Below are 25,551 nucleotides of genomic sequence, written 5' to 3'. Positions count from 1 at the left end.
TGTGCTTTTTATTGACAGTGACGCAGTTGTCATTGGATAATACATCTACCATTGGATTTTAACTCGCCTTTTTGAAGTACTTAAACAGAAATAAAATACAATTCGTTAATCAGTTGCTTGTCATTTTCAATATTACCCCACAACTAGGTTGGATATGAAAAGAATCTTTATCATTCATTTTGTCTGTCAGTCCGTTTGAATAACGATCCATATATCGACATCCAGAATAAAATGTCCTTTTCTTATCACTTTGAAGGACAAGAAACACCCACTCGAAAGTGACTGCACATACTGCAGATCATATAATTTACACCAATGTTTCTCTTCTGAAAGCCACGTCATTCATTTTCCACTCTAGCTCAGCAAACAGGCATTTAACGCTCTAACACAGCCAACACAGTCTTTTACCTATCAGACACAGTCAAAGTCATTCACCAATATGACATAGCCACTCCGAAACAGACATAACTATTTACTTCTCCGACACTGATATTCAACAGTCGGACACATCCCCCACAATCATTCATAATTCAGGCACATCTAAATTGATCAACACTCAGACACAGCCTCAATCATTTGGGTAATTATAACTAAATGCAAAGTACCTGTAGGTTTTCAAAGATGTACTTTCTATATTTAAGATTGAGATTGCTACTTTAGACTGATAAATGTTTAAATATGATTAAGGTAAATGATTTGTAGTTTTTATAATTTGAATTTAGCCAAAAAAATGTAATCAGAGATAATTATTTTATGTTGAAAATCTGCTTGACTAGAACTTTGTTTTATTCCGTCATGACGTAACATGGATTTCTTTGAAGTTTAACGATGTCTAACTTCAAAGTGAGTTAATTTTCTTAAGATACACGTGACATTCCTTTTTATTCTTAACAACAATGGGCTTTGAACTGAATTTTGAGGAAATGTATAATTGTCATATACTTGAAACGCTAGACATGGCAATTTTCTCAATCTGAAGTGTTGCCTGCTTACATGGAAATATTTAGGAAATATACTGAGTGATGACTAAAACTGTTTGACAAAGCCACCGCAGTCATTCACCACTCAGACACAGTCACAGAAATTCACCTCTCTGATACAGTCATAATCTTTTTGACCACTCCACCACTGTCACAGTTAATCATCATTCCGAAGCAGCCATCACAGTCATTTACCATTCTGACAGGTAAGCATAAACCTGTTTCTTTAACAACGATTGTTATTACAACATTATATTATTCATGCGACCGGGTGGTCTTGTGTTGAATGGGAAAAAGGGAGAACAACGAACTTGTCATGCTTGGTGACCACAAAACAAAACTAACAACCACATTCATAACACCCATACACAACCACATGCATTCACCATTTGATCTCTTACACAGACAACGTAAAAAACTGAAATTGAACAGTTCAAGACATGCTTGAATAAACAAACAACTTTGCAAAAATGATCAAACTGTGGAAGTGAAATCTGAAAGAGGAAAAATGCAACCATTTGTCCATTAAGACAAGAATGTAACTGGTAGAAAGAGAAAATGTATAGGTTAAACTCCTTCATTGGCAGTGTCAGAGGACAATCACCAATTCAGTAAGTAATTCAATTTGGAATGTGATATTCATTACTAGTCAAAGTTTTGGATTTCAACATGCTGGGAAAAATGGACAGTACTAAAATGAGATGTACAAAGTCGACTTCTCAGGCACTTATATTGTAGAACGTACTTAAAAATTAAAAGCATGAGCTTCTAATTTGACCAGATAAAAGTCTACTCTTAATGAACTTTGAATATTCCAACATTTGTGGTATTGGGCTTGCCACACTGAAAGTAATGAAAACGATGAACTGCAGACAAAATATAGAGGCAGCCAGTAGACATCAAGTCAAGCTCCTGCGATCCTCTTTAACTCTGGAACAGCGAAAACATCCTACAAATACGGAGTCTATAATGCACATGTGTTGAACAGTAAGAAACATCTGAAAAATGTAGAATGCTATGCAAACCGTGAACGAAGCTGCAGTTCTGTGCACGTAATAACTTTCTCTGTCGAAAAAAGGTCATTATACCACTACAAGACGTGGAATACCTGATTAGCAAAGACATTCAATTCCGTGGCCAATGTATTGGATACGGAAATATGTTGCGGCGTCTGAAAATAAGCATATCAGTTCTGTACAACCTTATCCACCAACCTTGGACGACTAACCTCAATGGCTTGAATAACAGTTTCATGTATGGGAAAAAATAGAAACCTGGTGACGATACCTAAGACGTCAATGTGTCCATTAGTGGATAAGTGGTGGCAGATTCAATTCAAACAATGTTTAAGATTTTGACTTGTGGATTTTCTGCAAGCGGAATTGGACCAAAAAGCATAACATAGGAATTTATATAACATACGTAAACAGTGGATTAATAACAAACTTCTTTGCTGTTAACCCGATGCTCGTATTACGTTCTTAAACTGTACCTTGGACATTACCTTGGGAACAAAATTGGTGTTGATGATATACAACTTTGCGAAGAAACGTATGCTGCTCGTTAACAGAGCCGTTGTGCAGAAGTCATTGAACCCAGGCTTTTTGTCTGAAACCGTTCATTAAGGTACCATCTAACGCAGACGATGGTTTCAAATTAAACGAGTAATTATTTTTTCTGTATTAGCAGGAATTATAAAATAGTCTGAAACGTGCTTAAAACAGCTATTAAATGTTCTTCATGTGTAATTAAGGTCAATCGCATGTTACTGAACCATATGTACAATCATGTCAAAAAACATTAGCTGATATAGACATTAGCAAAATGACATGCCATGTAAAATTTTGAAAAATATCCATCACTTATCAAGATATCAAAGCATATTGTCAAAACGCATCGAAATGTTATTTATCGCATTGTTTGGGAAGGAAAAAAATCAAGAATTTTAATAGTTACTTGATTCATAAACTGGCGTATATGATCATGAAATAATTCTCTTCTCGAATACCAATAATTCGTAGGGTACGTGTAGCTTGAAATAAAAATTCAAAGAAAACTGGGTTGTTAGGGTCCAACTTTGGGTTATGTTTTACCCTAACATAATATAAGACTGATGAGTATTTAGGATAATTGTCGTGTAAGTACTTAGAGCTGGGTCGTCTTATCGGGGATGGGATAATGGCACTGTCTCTGAAAATAGAAAAACGGTTTTTGCTTAATTCAATGTAGCATGAATTAAAACTAAAAGTATATTTCAATGGACTTAATGTCTCTGAACGCCACCCAGACATTAGATGGCGGTGGTTTTTTTGAAAGCACACCTATAATAGTCCAGCCTTTAGGGCCGAAAACCGTTTTTATTTTTATTTTAGTTTTTAAAGTAAGAAAATGAAGTATTTAATGTCTCTTAAAATATTAGAAATGCTTATTACGATATGTCTGATGGGCTAATGCATGACATATAAACTCATAGGTAATTCATACCAATAGCTTAAATGTGATGATTTATATAAACACATTTAGGAAACGACGTACAATTGGACATTACCATATCTCAATTTGTTAAGTTGCATCTCATTCCTACCAGTCATTTTAAAGTTGTCCCATAGTGCCTTACCATTGTATAAAGTTTCATTAAATTCCATCAAGTAGTTTTCAAGCTATCCTCAAGACAAGTGGAAAATAACAAAAGGCAATAACTATGTAAGTTAAGTAGAATATATCAACAGAGCAACAAAAAGCGTAGCAATGCATTTGCTATAAGGCAGTGACCAATGTTTATACCAAGTTTCAGGGCTAAAGGTCAAGGCATGCTATTAATTAGATAGTTCAGATAAAGCAAACGAAATAGCATTTGACCTTGTGATATATAAACTAAAACAAAGCAAAGCTTTCACAAAGAACACAAACTGCTTCCTATTAATTCTTGAGTGCGTTTCTTTGCTCATCATGTTCCTGAAAAGAACGCTTAGTCGTGTCATGAAGTGTATGATGACCACTATATTTAGAGGTTAATTAACGGGGCCGACTTAAGCCCTCGGGCCATTACGGACCAGATGTGTCATTATGGACAGACGGCACATAGGCACCGTTTTTAAACCTTTTTATTGCATACGTGTTTTTATATTTCTTTTTATAAGAAAAAAGCAACATTTCGGCCTTACACAATAAGTATTCATTGATTGTTTCATTGAACATTTATCAAATATTGCACTGATTGACCTATGACGCAGCTATTGTATTCGTGACGTCATCATAGTCATTGTTTCTAGGTCAAAATAGTGTGGTATGGAATGATAATTACTGGATAAATTTAAGATATTGCCTAAGGTAAGGTCATTTAAAACATAGATATATAGTATGGTTAAGCAACATCAAAATCACACCACCACGTGTTTGTGTTTTAATGAATACTATTTTGAATTGTATTATTTAGCGGTTCTTAAACAAATAAAATGGATGACTAAAATATGTCGAGGACATATTCTTGACAACAGTCAATGCAGAGCTTGGAGTAATACAAATGCAAGGTACGGTCATGTGATGCCAAACGCCACTGCTTGGTTTATGTATCATTTGGTCGTGGATTACACCAGACATCGTTTACTTATTTTGAAAATGGTAGTGGAAATGATGGTACAAAACACAGGCGCTAGTCACATAATGAAATATTTTACAAAATCGGCCTTTATATGTATATTAAGATAATAAGCCCCCAATGGAACAAACACATCATGCTGAACAACAAGGACATTGCTGCAAGAAACGACCAGATCACGGTTATCTCTTTAAAATACAATACAATCATGAAATTGTGCATAACTATTTGATACAAATCTTGTCTTCTTCATTGTATGTGTATCTGTACTGATGAGATTATGTACTCGGTACGATGGAGTTATTCGCTTAAATCAGTCGGGAAGATTGTATAAAGCATTATGATAAAGCACACTTCTGCAGCGTTGGTCTTCATAATTAAATCGAAACTAAACTGCGATTTAAGAATGCAATGACAAACGTAATGGCCGGGTGCAAAATTTTCTGAAACTAAAATATCACATCATTCACCTGTTACAAAATTATCCTAAACTAGAAATACACATCCTTCCCATCGCAGCGCTAAGGTGTTTTGAGGTATAAACCTACTTTATGCATGTATATATCAGCTTGATAGCAAGCGATCAAATCGTTAACTGATACGCACAATCTGTACAGCAGTCAATTGCGTTCTAGATTTTGTTGAAGTTGAATGATCTTATTGCCCAAAAAGGTTGGATTGGGAAAGACAAAAGGTAATATTTTTCTCATAGATTATTTATTTATTTATGAATTTTTTTTTAAAACTTATCAGCACAGGAATAAAATATTATGTTTTAATCTGTACTTCTGAACATGAAAGTATTAACACAAATGTTTCATGTATAAATACATATGACTGATGATAAAGACAAACAAAAGAAGCTAAGGCTTAAAAAATATTTTAATCTCCCAACATGCTGCTGAAACAATGTCCATGAACGTACAACAAAAACAGACACTCAAATGAAACATGCATGTACTTACATAACATACTAAATACAACCGCCAAGTTATTCATCCAATGCCAACCTCAGGCTGTTATTGAAACCAAATCATGTCGAAACTGTAATTTCCTTTCACAATGAAAAACCTATTTTAGATTTATAGAAAAAGTACATGAAACTTGACATTATTGTTTTCTGATCCTAACAATACAAAGATACTACTTACGACAATATTTTATATTCATTGTTCAACATTTGTAGTATACGCGGTATAGTACAGGCTATATTTTAAACATTCTAACAAATGTAACAGAGTTCATTCGGATCATTCACAAAAGGAACTTTATGAAAATACAAAGAACTGGTTGGTAATATTTGGTTAACTATTCACGTTTGAAACCACTGATTTAGAGTCTCTTGTGCGTGTGAAAACGTAACTGCATGTGAAACTTTGACTTTTAGTTTCACATTTTCCTACAACAATAATCTTTCCTGTTGACTTTGACATATTGTTTTATTATTATCATTTATACATGTTTCGTATATAAATTTACTAAATCACACTTGATGGAATTTGGGTATATGAAATAATTTGCAAAATATTATAATACCATTTAAACATACGTTATGTATATTTACATTCTACCTAAACTTTAACACACTGTACCAGACACGTCCTATTTTAAACTTATTTAAAAGATAAACTATAATATGCGTAAAAGATAGGCCTGTAGGCCGCGTCTATTGGGATACATGTTTGCAAATGTCAATGGGGAAGTGTATACGGATAAATTTTAGTTATGAAAAAAAGATTTGTAAATGATATCAACTCTTTTTCAACATTACTTATAATTCGTCGTCAAAAACCGTTTTGATACGTGTGAAACTTCCAAAACGTCATATAAAACGAATAAGCCTAATGTTTAAAACAGGAAATTAAAAAAAGTTATTCTCCCTGTTTTTGCATTGACTGGTCGCCGGTCATACGAGTTCGTTATTTTAGAAATTTACTTTCTGTGTAAACGATTTATGTACATGCTGTTGTAGTAAATAAGCATGTGAGAATTTACGGGCATATTGGGAATAATAGCTTAAATTATGCATTTGATAACAAATATAAGTGCCTTAACACGACATTAATTGACTATTTAAATTTAAGTGATATAAAATGGAAGTACAAAGCTTAATTCACACGATTTTGCTAACAAATATAAGTCACAATAACGAAATTAATACAATTGAAATTTAACTGATATATAACGAAAGTTCAAAGCGTAATTCACACGATTTAAAACAATCATTAATGAATAAAAGTAGGCCGGAAAGGATCAGGCCGAAATGATATCTCGGCCGAATCGACCCGACACCAATAATTTTATCGGTGATAATGCAATGATAATCGGCTATGTCCGTGTTTATTCGGAATGTTAACAAGTGTATATATTGTCACATGACTTTATTGAGCCAATTTGGTACCGATATTTTTACGTGGGTCAAAAACTAGGTCACTAGGTCCAATCTGGAACACACAAAAGGCATTTTGTTTGGTCTAATATTCAAGAAACCAAATCAGAATGTTTCATGAACATCAATAGATATATATTAATATTCAATAAAACCCATTCAGCCGCGTCTTTGATGCCTAACATCAACATTCGTCTTGCAGTATATGATATACACTATTATATTGGTTATATAACACAATGGAGCAAAACAAAACGTCTTGATGTTATCATATTAAACAGATAGGAGAGATTACATACGAGCCATTATAACATGCACTTTATTCACCTAGTTTGTACACAATTAGTTTGTGTGGCATAATGGTTAATTGTCCCTGTTTCTTGACCTTCACTGTCACGAACAGTCAACGTTTTATAGAAAGTGGGTATATATGAGCGTCAGAGCAAGGTTTGCTTTTGAGTGGATAAAACAATGGAACATAATAGGCGCGACAAAAACATTATTTCATTAATCAAAAGGTGCAGCCATTTCGGAGAGCCTGATAACTTTCATCAAAGGGTGTGGCAAAAAGTTGTTGAATCGTGTCCTGAAAATGGAACAAATGGTCATTTTGCATTATATTTTAAGGAGCTACCGATCAAGTGATTTAATTGCTTATTTATAATTGAAATTAAATCAATTTATACATACCTAAATTCGACTTATATTTTATCTTATATATACTTAGAGTAACTAAATTCCAAAATAAGATCACAGGTTTATGATAAATACCCGCCTCAACAATTGTATTTGCATAATTGTTTTTGGTGCGGACTATTTTGATTAAAACAATGTTAACAAATAGTAAAGGTTATTTCGATGAATAAAACATCAGTTTGGTGAGGTTAAAGTACACATATAATGCATGCTTTTTACGATCTAAATTTTTACCTGATATCTCCATGTGTGGCACAAATCTGAATCTTCTTTCATAATTATCAGTATTTTTAGCCTGACTTATCCTTTGCATTACATATGCACAGAACACAGTAAGGCTAATGGTATCGGTATGCTGATGCTTTTAAACAAAGCAAAATGATAATTGCATACATAAACCATATAAATAAAAGCTATGCATAACAAATTGTAACTCAACACGGATCATGATAAGAACTTTTACCATGTATAGAAACCTCTTTGAAACAAGATATTGATCTTGTTGAACTAATTGAAAGTTCTTTTGTTTTGTTTCAGGGTCCGTGTTCACAGTGTTCTCAATAAATTACTTTCGTAAGACAGGATAATCGTATTGCTGGAAGTGGCTACCGCTAAGACAAGTTTCTAAACCTTAGCCGCTTACTTACATCACCGACATTGGACTCTTACCACTCATAAAACACAGGCAGATTGCCGTGATAGTCGCATGAACACAGACATGGTACGTACGAACACATCTTTACTTCGTTTTGGTTATATTATAATCTGATATAAGCGTCCTGGAAGGGTGTACTAGTAAACACATTACATAGCAAGATCGTCATCTGCGTTACCCTTATGGATTGAACCGTTTGTAGCAAATGTTGGAATAGGAGCACATAAAACTGATCAACATGGTACAGCCAGAAAAACAACAGGGCTTTCGTTTGTTTAGAAAACAGCAACATTTTTCTTCAAACCGTTGATTAAATAACAGTCTACTAAGACAAACTAGTCTGTAATTATATATAAAAATGTATATTTTGTCTTATGGCGTTATGCTTATGTGTAATGCTTTAGTGACATATTGCGTTATGTTTAATTTTGTTTTGCCTTGGTCTTGGTTCATTTGAACTTGATTTTGGTTGAACTTTAGGTTCCTTAGTTTGTCCTTGTAGTTTCCATCAAACTTGCAGCCAATTGTATAACGCTTTGACAAACTGTCCGCACATAACTTCTGGCAAGTATATTTTGATTTGATTGAATATTAGGATTTTTTGGATGAATTGATTCAACACATTTATCAAGCACATTGTGAATCGAACACATAAGTACTTCAGATTTAATTCAGATTATATAAGTTGTTATACAATATGAATATAAAGTGCACACATAATACGATAGGTATGAAATTGAAACTAGAAATAATTGTAACATAACCGATCAAAACGGGAATTCTAGAAGTCTCATTTAGAATGGACCAGCTTACAGACAAACATGTGTAGGATACCTTAAAACTTTGTCATGCAGAGAGAGAATGTTTTTATGACACCATGATGTAAGTAACATACTTTGATTAAGTTTATTACCAATATTTGACCACGTATAAATGCTTCTCAAATGAACATTCTCAATTTAAGTTGAACTGTATACTTCTTGTCTTGCGTGAAACAATCAATTCCAAAGCCAAATTTAAAGAGTATTCGGAAAAGATTGAGAAAGTGTATAATTTCATAAAACTTTGCTTTTATATATATCATTATTATTATACCATATTTATATAGCACTCTTTCCGTATGTCATATATGTTAAAAAAGTAACATTTCTATATTTAAATATACAGGCATACAACTGAAAAACAGCATCAAGTGTAATACGTAAGTTAAACATAAAACAATAATTTAAAAACAATAAAAATATATATTCATAGACATAAGATTAACTGATTTAAAAAAAATCACAAACCAAGTGAAATCTCCATATGAAAATAAAACAAAGGCAAGCTTGGGCAAAGATGTATGAGATGTATGACGAAATAATCAGTTATCATGTATTTTAAAAAAGAAATGAGTTTTCAGAGATCTTTTAAAAGAGTCCAGAGTGTTTGAGTTCCGTATTCCTAGTGGAAGCGCATTGCACAACGTTGAAGCAGCATTTGCATAGCAACGATCACCATATGTAACACACGGGATCTTGATATCACAAGAGTGAGAGTGTCACTTTGGGATCTTTAAACACTTTAATATGTTTTTGATGTAGCAAGGCGATTGATCTTATAGGTATGTGTCAATATTTTAAGATCAATCCGGTATCGCACCGGAAGCCAGTGAATTTCCTTTAACACTGGTGTGATGTGGTTGAAACGAGGAGTCATATTAATGATACGAGCTGCCGTGGACGATTTGAATTTCGTTCAATGTTGTTTTATGTAGGCCATGGAGCAGGGAGTTGCAGTGGTCAATTTTGGATGTTACAAGATAGTTCACAAGGTTTTTGATTTCATCACTAGTTAGATATTGTCTCATGAGGCCTACTTGTCGTAAATAAGCAAAGCAAGATCTACAAACAACATTCACGTGTTGTACCATGTCCTTTTTTGGAATCCAGGAAAGCCCCTTAGTTTCTTACGCAAGTTTTTGGTTTTATCTCGGAATCGCCCATTTTTATAATCAAGTCAAGTTTGCATTTGATTTAAGCATATTGTGGTGCATCCAGGAGACAATATCGTTAAGATAGGCCTCTTACTTGCCGCAAGGCTTCAACTTGTGTAATTTCGTCTGCAGATTTAAGTGATAAGTATATCTGAGAGTCATCAGCATAGAAATGATGACCTAATCCATGATTTCTGCAAATACCACCAACTGGTTTAGTAAACATAATGTAATTTTAGGGTCCTAACACAGATCATTGCGGCACACTGTAATTCATAAGCACTGGAGTGGAAAATTCCCCATCGATGCAAACGATATTAACGATCCTTTAGATTAGATATTATCCATGCAAGTTGCTTACTGGATATCCAAAAGTCATGTTCTAGACGATAGAGCAGCTGTTATGATCAATGATGCCGAAAGCTGCAGAGAGATCCAGTAACACTGGGATTGCAACTTTGTTCTGGTGTAGAGACTGAAACAATGTCGCTCTGGACCTTGAGTAAAGCTCTTTCATTCGATCAAAACTTTCTATATGCTGATTGATGTTCATCGTGAAGATTATTCAGTGTCGCACGGCTGTCGACTACTCTCTCTAGAACCTTCGAAATAAACGGGAAACTGGAGACAGGTCCGTAGTTGGTTAAAGTCTAATTCACAAGATTTATTTGGAGATGGTCCGTTTCACTTCCTCGGATGTAGCTAGAGAAAACTCTGTCAGATGCCTATCTAACCTTACCTGAACATATTCAATGTTTATGGCACTAGAGTCGGACAGATTAAGTGCAGATGTATCACATCTTATAGTGTCTATATTGTTGACGAAAAAATCCTGTGCTAGTTCCGTAGATAATTTGTTGGCAGGTAATATGACATCTTATGAATCATATAACTGATGCTTGGTTAGTTTTAAAAGACTTTTCTGGTTGTTGTTACAGAATACTACTTTTTTAAGAGTAGTAGTTGACCTTGCTTGTTTAAGAAGTGTATTGGCATTGCCACATTGGTTCCTATATATTTCATGATGAATTGTTAATTTGCTGTTACGCCATGTTGTTCGAGCTTTCGTTTCAAATATTTTGCATCATGTAGCTCATGCAGAATATGGAAGAGATATTTATCTTAACATGGATTAACTATTATGTTTGTTTCTAAAGCATTAGGAAACACTCCTAGAACTCATTAAAGCCTCCTTATCACACTTTCCTGTCTCATGTTTTTCTCCATTCTTCATTCTGGTCACTCCCTCCTGCCCCTGTTCATTCATTCATCAGAAATATTGATGCTAGGTTGGGTTTGTATATTAATTGAGATACTTAATAAATGGGAATCAAACGGAAACAATACAGTCAACCCAGTATCTTAGTCTGTACAGTCCAACTGTAAATCTGACAAGCCTGACAGGACACACATGTATAGCTGTTAAAATATTGATCCTGTGTTCATAAGTTAATGAATATTTTGTTACTTAAACTGAAACAGAAAATTGTTAATTTAACATGCCTGCGTTTCCAACTCCCTATATTTTTTTGTTACACAAAACATAGCATATCTATACTCCATGAACGTGTTAAATCATTCAAGCACTGTGTTGTTAATGTTTACAGCTAATAAACATCTGAAAGAAGGAACTTAGAGCGGTGACTTTAATGTCTCTGTATTGTGACTATTAAAACGCGTCTTACAGGGAAAGGTATACAAAAATATAATAATAAGTAACAAATGTCCTAAGACTCTGAAAAGGTGGATCCCATATTTTTTTTTCACTAAATGTTATAATAATGGTTATCACACTAACATTTATAAATTATTAAATGTTTTCAGCGATATACCCGAATTAACACCATTCATTCAATAAAACTCTAGATCGTCTTAAATATGAGAACAATATCAGGGATATCAGGGATATTTGCGAAACGTCTAAACACATTCACTCCCCTTGCTTGAAGTCAATCGCACATTAAAAAATCAAAACAAACTACAGTTTATTTGATAGCATGTTCAAGTTAGGATTCCCTTCAGTCGTAAACTCTCTCTTTGCACCCCCTAATGCAATCCAATGTGCATTAACCCTGTCGTCAAGGTAACCATTAGATAAAGTATCTTATTCCTACAAACATTGTTTGTGTATATCTTAAGTTTACTGATCAAAGACATTAAATTGCTTGTTCATGTGATTCATTTTATGTTCGATTTTCTGCAGTAAGTAATTGATGGCTTCCGTCTGGCGATACCTTGTAAATGGTAACTTCCGGCGGCGGGCCGTTGACTCCGTATCGAGTTGGGGGGTCTCGAAAATGGAATCGAATATTTATTATATTAGCCAATGAATAAGCATTTGCCAAGCTTTGACCGACCCAAAACAGTAAATAAGTTTTATGTAAAAAGTTGCGGAATGTGATTCGGAACGCAATGAAGGAGCTGTCAGCTTGAGCTCTCAAGGACCCCCTCTTGTTGTACGGTCCAACGCATTGTTAATCCCTAGCACAATGATCATGAATTTCAAATGATGATGCAACCTACGCGTGTAAAGATTTGAGTAAGAACAAGAAACAAAGGGTCACACCCTGATCGTTGAAGAGTTTCTATGGTAAGGTACTAAAAAATACCAAACTTAGTGCCTAACGCGGATTCATGCTTTACAATCAACCGTTCTCAATTCCCAAGTAAACAAAACAGGTTAATCAATGGTTGGCCATTGACATTCATTTTTAAAGCTTTACATATTTATATTTTATTGGCCCGAGGATCTTGGATTGGACCAAATCCTTCTGGTAATCATTTGATTCTGCTTTATCAGCTAGTGTTGTTTTATAATTGACGACACTACTTTATTGTGATGGATGTTGCATTCTTCCAAGGGAACATTGCATTACGTTATAGTCTCTAATTGTAATTGTAAAACCTTTCATTGCAAACCTACATGTTCCTACAAATCATTGATTTTTTCAAATACAAGTAAGCTAAGACTAACAAGACAAGGACAAATATGTAACATAACAATGATTACAATATGTATGTTGTATAGTATTTTAACCTTTTCATTTTAACTGTAAGTATATATAAATATGATTTAACTAATTGATATGATGACTATGTTTTTGTATTCCTTCGTCTGCAGATAGAATTGGGATCTCTAATCATAGAAGTACTTGGGTTTACCTATAAGTGCATTATTATTCGTTTTATTGTTAAGTTTCCTCAAGTTAATGCATACTTTGATGGGATTTACCTTTTGCCCTTTTGCGCTTTATCTTTATTTAGGATTGTTGGGATAAGAGTGAGGTTTGTTTACTTAAACTGGTTAAAACCCCTAGTAAATTTACATTTTACTGACCGTTCCAAGGCGGTACTTAACAATCCTTTATAAACATACCTAGTTTTTTATATATAGAATGTATATACTGTACTGCTTGTGGAGTTTTGTGCTGTTCTTCCATGTTTCTTGCTTGTGATTTTATGTTCTATATCTCTGGCGTTTACCCAGTGCCATTAAACCGGGTTTATGTTTAAATTACCTTTTGCTACTGAGCTTGTTTCTGTAATATTAAAATATCCTTGACCTATTTTGACATTTTTTTTCTTTTGTTATTTTGTTTTTCGAAGACTTTCATTGAAATAGTACAAAAGAATATAGTTTCTTTATTTGACATGAATCATTTCTAGCATGTAAGAGACCATCGTACCCGGAGATTGTTACTTATCATTGTTATACACTTTTAAACGTTAACAAATTATTTAACTTCTTGTTTCAGATATTTGTGAAACGTCTAACACATGATCTCTTAGTTTTTGCAATTTTATATATAATGCATTAATAAACAATCTATATAAACTGTAATAACTCAATGTATGATACATATTTGTGTCACGATGTCAAATATTTCTTATATCTTTTGCATTGCTTAAATATCATTCTCGAGCTTTTGCTTGCATAAAGCCTTCCAAGTTGAATCAAAGAAGCGAGTCTCAAGTATTTTATAAATCTGAGTTGATTTGTTAAGTCGCGAGCTAATGCCATGCCTATACGTTTATGACTGCCCGTTTTAGCGCCCCAGTTCTTATGTAAAATAAGGGTGATAACTGGAAGGAATTTGTACTAGCTTAACTCGTGCTTGTCAGTGACTTATATTATCCATGTTAATATAGTTCACCTCAGATAATAACATAAATATTTCAACAATTGGGAATAAAAAAGATCTTCAGTGTCAAAGAAAACTTGCGAAATATTAATTGGTGTATGGTTTTCCAGATTAGTGGTTCAATGATTCAGTTTAGTGAGTTAATTTGTTTTAAGATCAATGGTTGATGAAAAATGCGAAATTGCGATGATCATTTTAGCTCACCTGAGCATGAATTGCTCGAGATGAGCTATTGTGATCGCCTTATACCTGGCGTCCGTAGTTCGTCGTCTGACATGCATATTTTAAACAATAGCCTCATGTTGTGGTCCTTTATCAAGATTGATAAAATCATGATCACTGGGTTCAAAATTGGCCCCATCCCAGGGGTCACAATATACTTATATAGTAAACAGGTTTTTTTAATCTCTGAAACCGTAATGCAAGGTCCATTGTAGCCTCATGTAGTGGTCATTCAAATTATGTTCCTAGGGTCAAACATGGCTCCGATAACCGTTGCTAATTCCTCCCTTTCACCTTTTTTAATTATTTTATTATTTCCAAACTGGTAATAAAAACTTATTTAAAAGTACTTCTGACTTGTATATGTGAGTGTGACAATGAACAATATTATGATAAATGAAATTCCAAAACTTGTTAATTATGTTAGAGAAAGAAAAGTCCGGGGCAAGCGGTGCCGAGGTTGTTTTTTTTTTCTCTGACACAATGGACAGTGTTAAATTTCACTTACTTTAAACATGAAAATTACTTCTCGTACTGTAGCATCTATATTTAAACAGCAAACACAATGTAAAACGGATTTATTTAAAACAAATCGAACATTAAAAACAAAAGTTTACTTCAAACATCATTATATATAAATATCTCAAACACCAGCAGCTTAAATGTTATTCACGCTGTCAGAAGACTGACGTTAAAACCTCTGACACAGTAAATACATGTTGTTCGTGCAGAGACGCCCAATATCGCCCTTCAAAGTTATTATCATAATTACTTTTGACGTATAAAACACGACTGCCTCTTTCTGCTTACGTTAAATAGCGCTGTATTACATAATATTTTAAATAGATATTTCACACCTAGAAATAATACTGACTGTTCATTCACAATACATGTTTGTTATCACTGAAAAGGAAATAATACATTAATCAGTTTCATATTATTAACATCAGAAGAAATGTGGTGGAGGACGTAACATTTTGATTTGAATTTCGAATAATAATAATAATAATAATAATAATAATAATAATAATAATAATAATAACAATAATAATAATAATAATAATTTCTTTATTTAGAGAAGGTATATACACATTATAACATAATTACAGGTTCAGCCATAACAACATCATATTAACAATTTGGCCTACTATAAATAAAAAAGCAATAAGTATATCATAAAACATCTGCATCGCACTTATACATTTGTATACTAGAAACATTCTGAACTATTGATTCTTTTTATATAATTATACTATATAAATCATGTTTATAGATAATATACCTTTTGGTAATTAATGATATGCACATTTCAAGAGGTGCACTTTGTTCTTATAGTTAAATGTGTTTAACCTTTTCGCATTCAATAATAATAATAATAATAATAATAATAATAATAATAATAATAATAATAATAATAATAATAATAATAATAATAATAATTTTACTTGTATTTGTGAAATTGATTCATGAACAATTTTAATGAGGACACTTCATTTTTGCAATATTTTGGTCAGCTCCATATATGATCTTACTTAATATTTCGGATGGACGCCGCTTCATTTATTTAAATATGATTTCCAAATGTCCACTGTGGGTAATGTTTCGGTTTAAACTTATTTAATTGTGTTTGCCTGTTGGAAATTTCCTTAACACGCCACTACTAGTCTGGGAGTAAACCTTAAACATGTGTAAAATTTAAAAAAAGCATATTATCTGTTATTTAATAACTTCATTTAAGAAATACATCAGAAAACAACTACTTGGCAGTTACCTTATTCCAAAAATGTATTAAAAAAAATAAATCTGATAAAAAGTATCTATTGCCCTTTGTGTATTTTCAATACGTTTTTTTCTTCTCTCAATAACTCCATCAGTACATGTATTTGAGGTATTGACTTGAAACTTCATACACATATTGACTGTATTGATGAGTGGTGCTTTGCAAATTAATCATTATTTTGTGCGCGGTATTTTTAAAGTTATTTCTCTTTGATTTTTTCTAGACCTATATTTTACTTCTCTCCATAACTTTACATGACTTTGAGATATTGATTTTAACTGTGCAAACGCCACATTATTTTGTATTTGGCAATTTAAGAATTATCGCTCTATTGTTTATGTCCTTAAAATGATTGCCCTTTTATTATTTGTCACATAGCAATGCTTTATTTATATTTTCGTTCACACTCCTTACACTGATTGAACAAATACAATTGAAGGTTATACTAAATAGACAATACATGACCCCTAGTTATCTTGCTATTGATACAGTCATGGTCACCTTAACAATCTACTCTACATATGATTTTATAAACTAAAATGACATGCCTTATTGCACTTATGTGATAATCCCTACTTAGAACCATTAGCTTAATCAATGCCTTTCTCACCGACAAAGCATATCACTCTCAGTGGGTGGTGTGGTGAGTGTATTACTCACATCATGTGTTAGCTCTAGTTTGTTTAGTTAATTTTGCAACGATTTAGTGCACAACTTAAAGTGTACATATATAGGATCTGTCGCGATTCGTCATAAATACATAATTTATTAAACGAGTTCAGGAACATCTTTAATAAGCGAGTCTTTGGCTTATTTTGTTATAGTCATGCTCCATGCATCGAAACGAATCAAAAACGAATAGTCTGCTTTGGAACGATTTTTCTGTTTGAACGAATAACTAAATTTAACACAACAAAATAAAATGTCTAAGACGCTTCACATTTGTAATTCAACAGCAGTGTAAAGAAAAAAAAAACCCTGCCTACTTATGCTAATTATGTAAAGAAGTTACATGTCACCAAGGAACGAAAACGATATCGATACCGTACGGGAGTAATCTCTTCCTTAAAAATTTCTTGGCTCCCATGCTACACGAATCCATTTCCGGTTCCTGTACTTTGACGTCGTTTTAAATAAAAATCTGCCCATAAACATATTTTGAAACCTTTCCGTTTGTAGGAAAATGCCTGAAAGTTAACCAAAACCTAACCGTTTCTTTACACCTTACCGTGTGTAGGGCTCTGCCCGTTTGTTTATAAATCGCATGCATACTAAGCGAACAGGAGCATGGAGAACAGAGAACGGACTGGATACAATTCCTGTTGTCGATCTTTTTTTACGAAAGACACACGTAAACTTTAAAAACAAAGAAGTTAATGAATGGTATCGTTTATAAATAGTATTTCATTTCTTTTACAGAAGGTATCCATGTTGGCACTTTGTTGAAACAGCTAAACTACGGCCCGGGTCTTCACATTCGTATGAGGTGACATCTTTCTCGATGCTACTTAATTGTACACCCACTTTGCACGTTCGCAAAAGCGACTGGAATATTGTTTTTTTACAAAAGAAATTGGGACATTGCTTTTTTATTTTTCCCCATTTAATTTACCGTTGATACATATCGTTTATTACAAAGTTCGCTCAGATTCGATATCAGAGCCACATGTGTTGAATCTATCTGCAAACGTTTCTTGTATAAAAATTTAATCAAAACTAAAATCATGGAAAGTGATGGTTACAAAGATATGACAAGTGATACCTACAAATGTTTAGAAAAGGAGGTTTGTTCTATGAACGACACCCAACCATGTGAATTGCTTTCAGATATTTTGAGTTGTGATTTGTCTGACGAAGTATACTCGTTTAGTCTCTATAAGAATGAAAACCTGCTATCTGAGGTAAACCATACTGTTAGTTCATGTGTGTTTATAACACTTAATTTAATTGTCTTAAATCGTTCGTTGATTTAAGTTTGTAGAATTATAAGAATGTGTTTATAATGGTAAATCACATAATTACTGGTACATGTGACAATGTAAAATATTAACAATTGTGCTTAGCTACTTAATTGCTGTTTTTTCTGGTGTGTGGAAATAATCGCTATTTGTAAGAAAATGTTATTTAATATCGCATTTTGCAAGACAACCCAATTTTAAATTGTTGATAATATCTTGTATTTTAACTTCAGATTCATCAATTTGCAAAAATGGCATTACTTTAATCGGATCAGCCCCGTGATGACTACAGAAAGTGGGAAAGCAATTATTTGCCTCTATTTGTGACATTACTACAGCACCAAAAGTATTTTATGAAGAACAAAAATGCTCAAGAGGTTATTTTAAAGGTATCGAAGGTGAGTCTTAATACAAAAACAGGTGTTTTTTTATATTTGAAAACAGGATACAAAATTGAATGTAAAGATTGCAAATCGTAATAACAAAGTAATCGTTTGGCCGGTCATGTCGAGATCTGACATGTTAGGTGTTATTGAAATAAGTCACAGAACAGACAGATTCAAATAATTAACTATTGAACTGACAATATTATTTCACCAGTATATCGCCTTTTATAAACCTCGCGAAAAACCTGCCCGCATATTAGTATTATAATTAATAATGGAGTCTTAAGCAAGTTACTAATATATAGAATAGGACTTCTAACAACTATTTCTTAATCTTATGTATCGTTATATCATGGTAAGGATTATTTTTTGCATGTCGTCAACTTCAAATGACTATAAAACTAGGTTCATGATACTAGTGTTGATTTCCATTCTACAAGTTATTACATATATACATATCATATGAGGTTTAATGTTAAAAGTAATAAAGATTATCACACATATTGAATACATTATTGTCATTTTTTTATTGCCGCAAGTGAGACTAACATGATTTCTTTGAAGTTTGTACTGATAAAAACAAACCAATAATTCACTCCATGCCGACCAAGTATAGTAATATAAAAAAAATTATGTATAAATTTTATATATATAAAAATAATAAACTTCTTAATACAACAGGGCGTGTTGCAACTTGTAAATGGAGATTTATTTTTCGATTTTTTAACAATCCTTAACAGGCGGACACATGTATTGAATGTGTTTTTTTTAATTAAGATACATATATGTTATGTAATTTTATTTTTACTTGTACATTTTAGGTCATTAATGATCAAGTGACAGATGAAGAAATAAGTACAACGCTGGGATTTTCGTCTATAACTGAAAATGGTAATATAAACTAAACAACTAAATCAATTTTATTTCTATGTGTATATTAGCTAATTTTGGACAAATTACACTTTTAACATCAATACTCGCACGTATAGAACAACCTTATAAATATAATGGAGCAAAACGTACGTCTTGGGTGTTTTTCATGCACTACGTTACCACTGCATGTGGATATTGTACATGCTTGGAATGGGATGTTCAATATCACAACGAGTGACTGATTAAAGTATAATTTAATATCTATCAAACGACGTTAAAACTTAACTGGAAGTACTTTGTGTACATGTAGGTACATGTTGCGCAACCTCTGATAAATATGATTATGACACATGATTTGCACCTCATTTCAGATTTTCTCTTTCATATGGAGTGGGGTAAATATGGAGATTGCAGCTTGATAAAACTCGACAAAGCATTGTCAAACATGATCCATAATGAGTAACTACATTCGCTGAATAGCATCGTAGAAACCGAGGATACTTGCCTGTATTGTTATGCAGACACTATCTACCTTATTGTTGAAAATTCGGTGCAACTAAAAGCTGCAATTGATATTAGTTGTCCTCACTTATTTTCATCAGAAATTGTCTTTGAAAAAGGTATCGACTTTGTTTTGTTTGGCGGGGCTTGTCAAAGATATTCGGTAAAATTACCTCGTACAGAAGCTTTTTTCAGTTATCTCGAAAACTTAATGAACAAAACATCATCGAAGTTCAAAATTCTCATAATGAATTTCGGTGATAATGGACAAAGAAAACAGAAATCCACCGCAGAGCAAAGACAACTTAGAAACGACTTTAAGTTAAACACAATCGGGGCCGAGTGTAAGAATATGATGCCTTGGGAGAATAATAAAGATGGTGAGGTCGAAGAATATTTACAAAGCGAGCAAATAACAATAACGGTTGCTCCTGGTTTAGAGCACTCAAGGGTTTTGCCATTGTTTCCTGTGGAAACAAGAACAGAAGAACAACAAAGGCATATACACATGCAAGCCACCGAAGAATTTCATGTAAGAAATGAACAAACTATTTCGATAGCGTCTAATAGGGGAAGTCTACAGATTCGGTCAACAGCCGATCAAACACTTCCATCTCCAGTTCTACCATCTTTGGTTTCACCTGTCAATGTCCGAAGTATGACTGGACATTTAGATCAAGCAAGGCAGTATACAGGTCCAGAAACAGACAGTTTTATCGATATATATATTCAGCCATCTAGAGCGGAGGGGATTCAAGAAAGTCAACATTTAAACTCTGAATTTGATGAGATTGGAGAGCATGATGAACGAAGTAATTCAATAAATGAGAACAACACTTTGCTAAACATACCTACACCAAACAGGAAAGAAATACTACGCAGGGTGAGATATTCTAAAGAAAAATTTAGTTTATAATACTCATTATGTGACAGTATATTATCTTACCGAATGTGTTTTTATTGAAACGACGAATACGTGACTAATCAAACGATAAAAGGAAGAGTATTGTTTTTCGGCGGCAATTCAATTGCGTCTGATTAAATTATCGTTGTTAATATATAATACTTTTTGAGCGAAGTACACATTCAGTGTTATACATATATCTCTAGGTACTTACAGCCCAATTCCATCATAATGGATTATTACAAGAAATAAATTATATTGAATATTTTTTTATTTTTAAACCAGGACAATAGATGATTTACATCCTAAATTAAGTATTCTTCTAGGATATATGTAAAACACTGATGCGTTATTTCTTATTGATTTGTTTAAACATTTACCTGGTACCTATTGGCTTAAAATCAACTCCTAAATCAGCAATAAGAATGCATGTATACATGTACACGCATATTGCCTTACTTCTTAATAGGAACTTGGTGCTACAGCCGAAAATTCGACCAACGACTTAGCTGGTGGAGTGAATAACCTCCATATTACTAATCCTGATATCAAACGATCGATCGAAGAGCAGAGGAGAATATGTACTGTAGACATGGGGTTCAGTAATGAGATGTTTTCCTTCGCAGTGAACGAACTAAGACAACAAGGTAAAGTGAATAATTTTGTTCTGAGTATGTTGGAAAATATAAAAATAAATTTGTTCAACTCATGAAACCATCGAAGTACATCGAAACATTAACAAAATTGCCATTAAATTTGAGAAAGCGAATCTTTTCATTTGACTTTTCTACGTAACGGATCATTTCACAACGTTTCACGTATTAACAGGTTATCAGAGACCAAGTATAGAAGCCATTGTGGCTACAATTGAGACAATACACAACAGAAGTCAACATGATACGGACATCCGAAGTAACGGGAACAGGAAGAAAACAAGTCAAGGTAAAACATCATTTGACATTTACAATATAGTCTGCCGTAAGTTATATAACATCATTATTTCAACCTAATACATCTGTAAGATTTTATCAAATTTGTAACGCAGTCTGATTTTGATGTATTTTGCTTCCAGAACCCACACCATTGCAGAACAGAATAAAAAATAAAGCATATAACACATACAATCTAAGACTGACATCATTTGCGAAATGGCCAGAACACATAGCACAAAGACCGCCGAAACTCGCTGAGGCTGGATTGTATTATACGGGTAAATCGTTTTTGGGGAGAAAGAACTGACTGTAACGTAGCCACTCTTTTGTTTATGTAGTAATTGCTGTCATTTGATTGCGTTTATATATTAATGTTTTCCTTTTATTGATTTATCAGATATATGGGATCAGTGAAAAAAGTGAAAGGTTTTCTAGTATCACAAAACACAAGCAAAATATTGTCTTGAAATTATGAATAGATGGCTTGTTAGGAAATGCAACTGTTTCAAATAATTAAGTGCACCATTATTTCTCAAATACTAATGCGTTGAATAATAATATTTGGTAAAGTAATTGACAGTGAAATTCAATGATCTGATTTTTTACTTGTCTATAATAAAGATATATACACGTGTTATAACACTTAAAGCCGGGTTTATATAGGGCTTTGTATTGTTAAAGAGGGCATACCAAGCCGGTTCCAAGGCGGTACCTTACACTCATTGATAAACACACACGTATTATATGGTTTATATGTACTGTGTTGTTTGTGGAGTTTTGTGTTGTTGTTCCATGTTTTGTTTGTTTGTGGTTGTTTGTGTTTGTTTTCTATGTCTTTGGCGCTTATGTTTAAAATTTTGGCTTCAGGGCTTGTTTCTGTAGTCTTTTATATGAATATACAATTGGCAATTTGCAGGCAAAGACGACCACGTTCGTTGCTTTGCCTGCGACGGAGGACTGAGGCAGTGGGATCCAGAAGACGATCCGTAGAGAGAGCACTGCAAATGGTTCCCAACCTGTCCCTTTGCGCGGGAACAGAAAGGAGACGAGTTTATCGCTCGTGTGCAAGCGCCTGAAGGCCAGAACGTCGAGGTAAGGAATGCAGTTAAAGTAATTTACCGATTAATATCTTATAATAAAGATAGTCAACAAAAAAGTATCTTACTGAAGCTGTTTTTTTATTGTATCAAAGGATACGTGACTGCACAAACGATTAAAGGTAAATATTGTTTCGGCGACAATTTCATCGCGTCTATTTAAACTATTGCTGTTAACATCAAATAGTTTTTTAAGTTACATACACGCTTAAGGTAAGACATACTTTAAGGTACTCACAACCCTTACAATACCATCATTGATTGTTACAAAATCAAATAATATTGCATATTTATGATTTGTAAACCTGGACAATCGAAGATTTACATCCCAAATTAAGTATTCTTCTATGATTTAAGTAAAACGATTATGCCTAATTTGTTATTGATTAATTAATATTTTTAACAACATTTACCTGGTCCCCATGGGCTTGAAAAATAAATGCTAAATCAGCATTTAAAATACAATCATGTATACATGCAAAATCAAATTGCCTTACTGATTCATAGGAAGTTGGTGCTGCTGCCGGAAATTCAACCAACGACTTAGTTGGTGAAGTATATAATCACCATATTACTGAAGAACAGAGGAAGATATGTATTGAGGACATGGGGTTCAGTAGTGAGATGTTAATGTTCGCATCGAGCGAACTCAAACAACAAGGTAAAATGGTTAATTTTGTTCGAAGAATGTTGGAAAACAATAACAATAAATTAGTTCAACTCATGAAACCATCAGAGTACATAGAAACTAATACTATTAACATTAACTAACAAAATTAACATTAAAAATTGAGAAAGCGATTCTTTACATTTAAATACGAGTACAGTACAATGATATATAATAATGATATATAATAATAATAATAATAATAATAATAATAATAATAATAATAATAATAATAATAATAATACATAGTGATATATTTGAAGTTTTTTTTAATGGAAATAAAAAATGAACAACATTTTTCTTCTTTACATACACATTACGTTCAATGAATTTGTCGAGTTACTTTTTACCTTTGGTATATATATTTCGTTTTTATCTACGTTAGAAAGCTTTTCACAAATTTTAACGTATTAACAGGTAATCAGAAACCAAGTATAGAAGACATTGTTGATGCAATTGAGGTTATAAACGACAGTAATCAACATTCTACAGAGATCCGGAGTAACATAAACAGGAATTAACACGTCAAGGTAAAACAACATTTGATATTTACAATTTAGTATTTTATTTTTGCTATGACATGTAATAGGTTTTGAATTCCCCTTATGTTAAAATTGTAATATTGAATGCTAGTAAAAGAACTCATTTGTCCAAATGTCCTGGAATACAGTCAAACATTCTTTTTATATGTTGGTATCAAATATTGTTATATTCCGTTATTTCAGAGTTACTTCAGGAAAATAAAAGGATGAAACAGATGCGCACCTGTTTCATATGCCAGGACAACCAAGTCAACGCTTTGTTTTTACCTTGTACACATCATCGATTCTGCATGGATTGTTCAGATGGCCTGAGAGAGTGCCCTGTTTGCTCGAAGCCAATTAGAAGAACAATTAAAACATAGAAGGGATGATTATCTAAGTGGTTCAGGACATAAAACAAATGTAGAAATAAAGTCAAATAATATAATCGTTTTTAAGCTTGACTGATATTTAAGCCTGCCTTCTGAATAAGATGGTCATCGCTCTCATATATGGCCGCTGTAAAAAGATATTTTCTACTCATCGGTTTGACGTTGTTTTTGCAGCTTTTGAAGCATTTTATTATGAAATATTATGCTATTTTAAAGTAAGTACGTATCATAAACTTAACCTTTATTTATTTCATCAATGATTGTGAAGAAAGTTAAATTAACTGATACAAAGTCACTCTCGCTGTCATTATGTTAGGCGAGAGTTTTGTCTTGTGCTTTGGTGAAATCGGAGAACCAGGAAATAAACCCCCACTACTCCGGCTTTGTGAGCACCAACCAAAATGGCATGCGCTAAGGTCGGTATCAGAATCTGGGTCGCCTTTGGAAGAAACGAGTTCGCTTTTCTGTGCGCTAACTGGACAACATAGAGTACGTTTCAGTGATGAATTGCATTTTGATATTTGCTTTAATAATATTGATTGATTAGTTTGTTCATGACGCTTTTATTTCTAAATGTTTGCTGTGCTTTTAATTTCTTTCATGTATGAACAATATTAGTCAGAGAAAACAAAAAAAAATATTTATTTGTTTTCAAATTTCTGATTATTTTCCAGGTGAAAATTAATTATCGTTATTGATTTTTCCATCAAAAATATTTGCTATGAATGTTTCAAACGAATGAGATCAATCAGCTATTATAACAGTCGAAAAACACGTGCCAATGTAAAGTTCACCCAACTCTTCTTAGCATTGTATAGGTGGTCTTGAGTAATCAGTGCCTTCCATGTAATGTAATTCATAAGTGGCCCATTGAAAAGGATCG

At 33.1% G+C, this 25,551-nt stretch overlaps 1 protein-coding gene across 1 annotated transcript; it reads left to right on the top strand.

Moving 5' to 3' along the window:
• The first annotated feature begins 8,258 nt into the window (after positions 1 to 8,258).
• Positions 8,259 to 24,820, top strand: LOC128238206 (uncharacterized). Its single transcript, XM_052953856.1, has 12 exons — positions 8,259 to 8,384; positions 17,857 to 18,338; positions 18,629 to 18,793; positions 19,603 to 19,672; positions 20,026 to 21,038; positions 21,529 to 21,706; positions 21,888 to 22,001; positions 22,132 to 22,269; positions 22,908 to 23,083; positions 23,596 to 23,749; positions 24,173 to 24,285; positions 24,481 to 24,820. Exons 5-9 carry the CDS (start codon positions 20,367 to 20,369, stop codon positions 22,979 to 22,981), a joined length of 1,176 nt encoding a protein of 391 aa, XP_052809816.1. The 5' UTR covers positions 8,259 to 8,384; positions 17,857 to 18,338; positions 18,629 to 18,793; positions 19,603 to 19,672; positions 20,026 to 20,366; the 3' UTR covers positions 22,982 to 23,083; positions 23,596 to 23,749; positions 24,173 to 24,285; positions 24,481 to 24,820.
• Positions 24,821 to 25,551: the final 731 nt, after the last annotated feature.

This window comes from Mya arenaria, chromosome 6 (assembly GCF_026914265.1).
Source record: "Mya arenaria isolate MELC-2E11 chromosome 6, ASM2691426v1".
Classification (NCBI taxonomy): Eukaryota; Metazoa; Mollusca; class Bivalvia; order Myida; family Myidae; genus Mya; species Mya arenaria.
The sequence above is the reverse complement of the archived record's forward strand: the minus strand, read 5'-3'. Positions and strand labels throughout refer to the sequence as shown.

Excerpts from the sequence above, each read along its gene's own strand:
- LOC128238206 (XM_052953856.1), top strand. The coding sequence starts at position 20,367 with ATGAACAAAACATCATCGAAGTTCAAAATTCTCATAATGAATTTCGGT. Across the intron at positions 21,039-21,528 it reads GGAAAGAAATACTACGCAGG|GAACTTGGTGCTACAGCCGA; the intron begins GTGAGATATTCT and ends ACTTCTTAATAG. Across the intron at positions 21,707-21,887 it reads GAACGAACTAAGACAACAAG|GTTATCAGAGACCAAGTATA; the intron begins GTAAAGTGAATA and ends ACGTATTAACAG.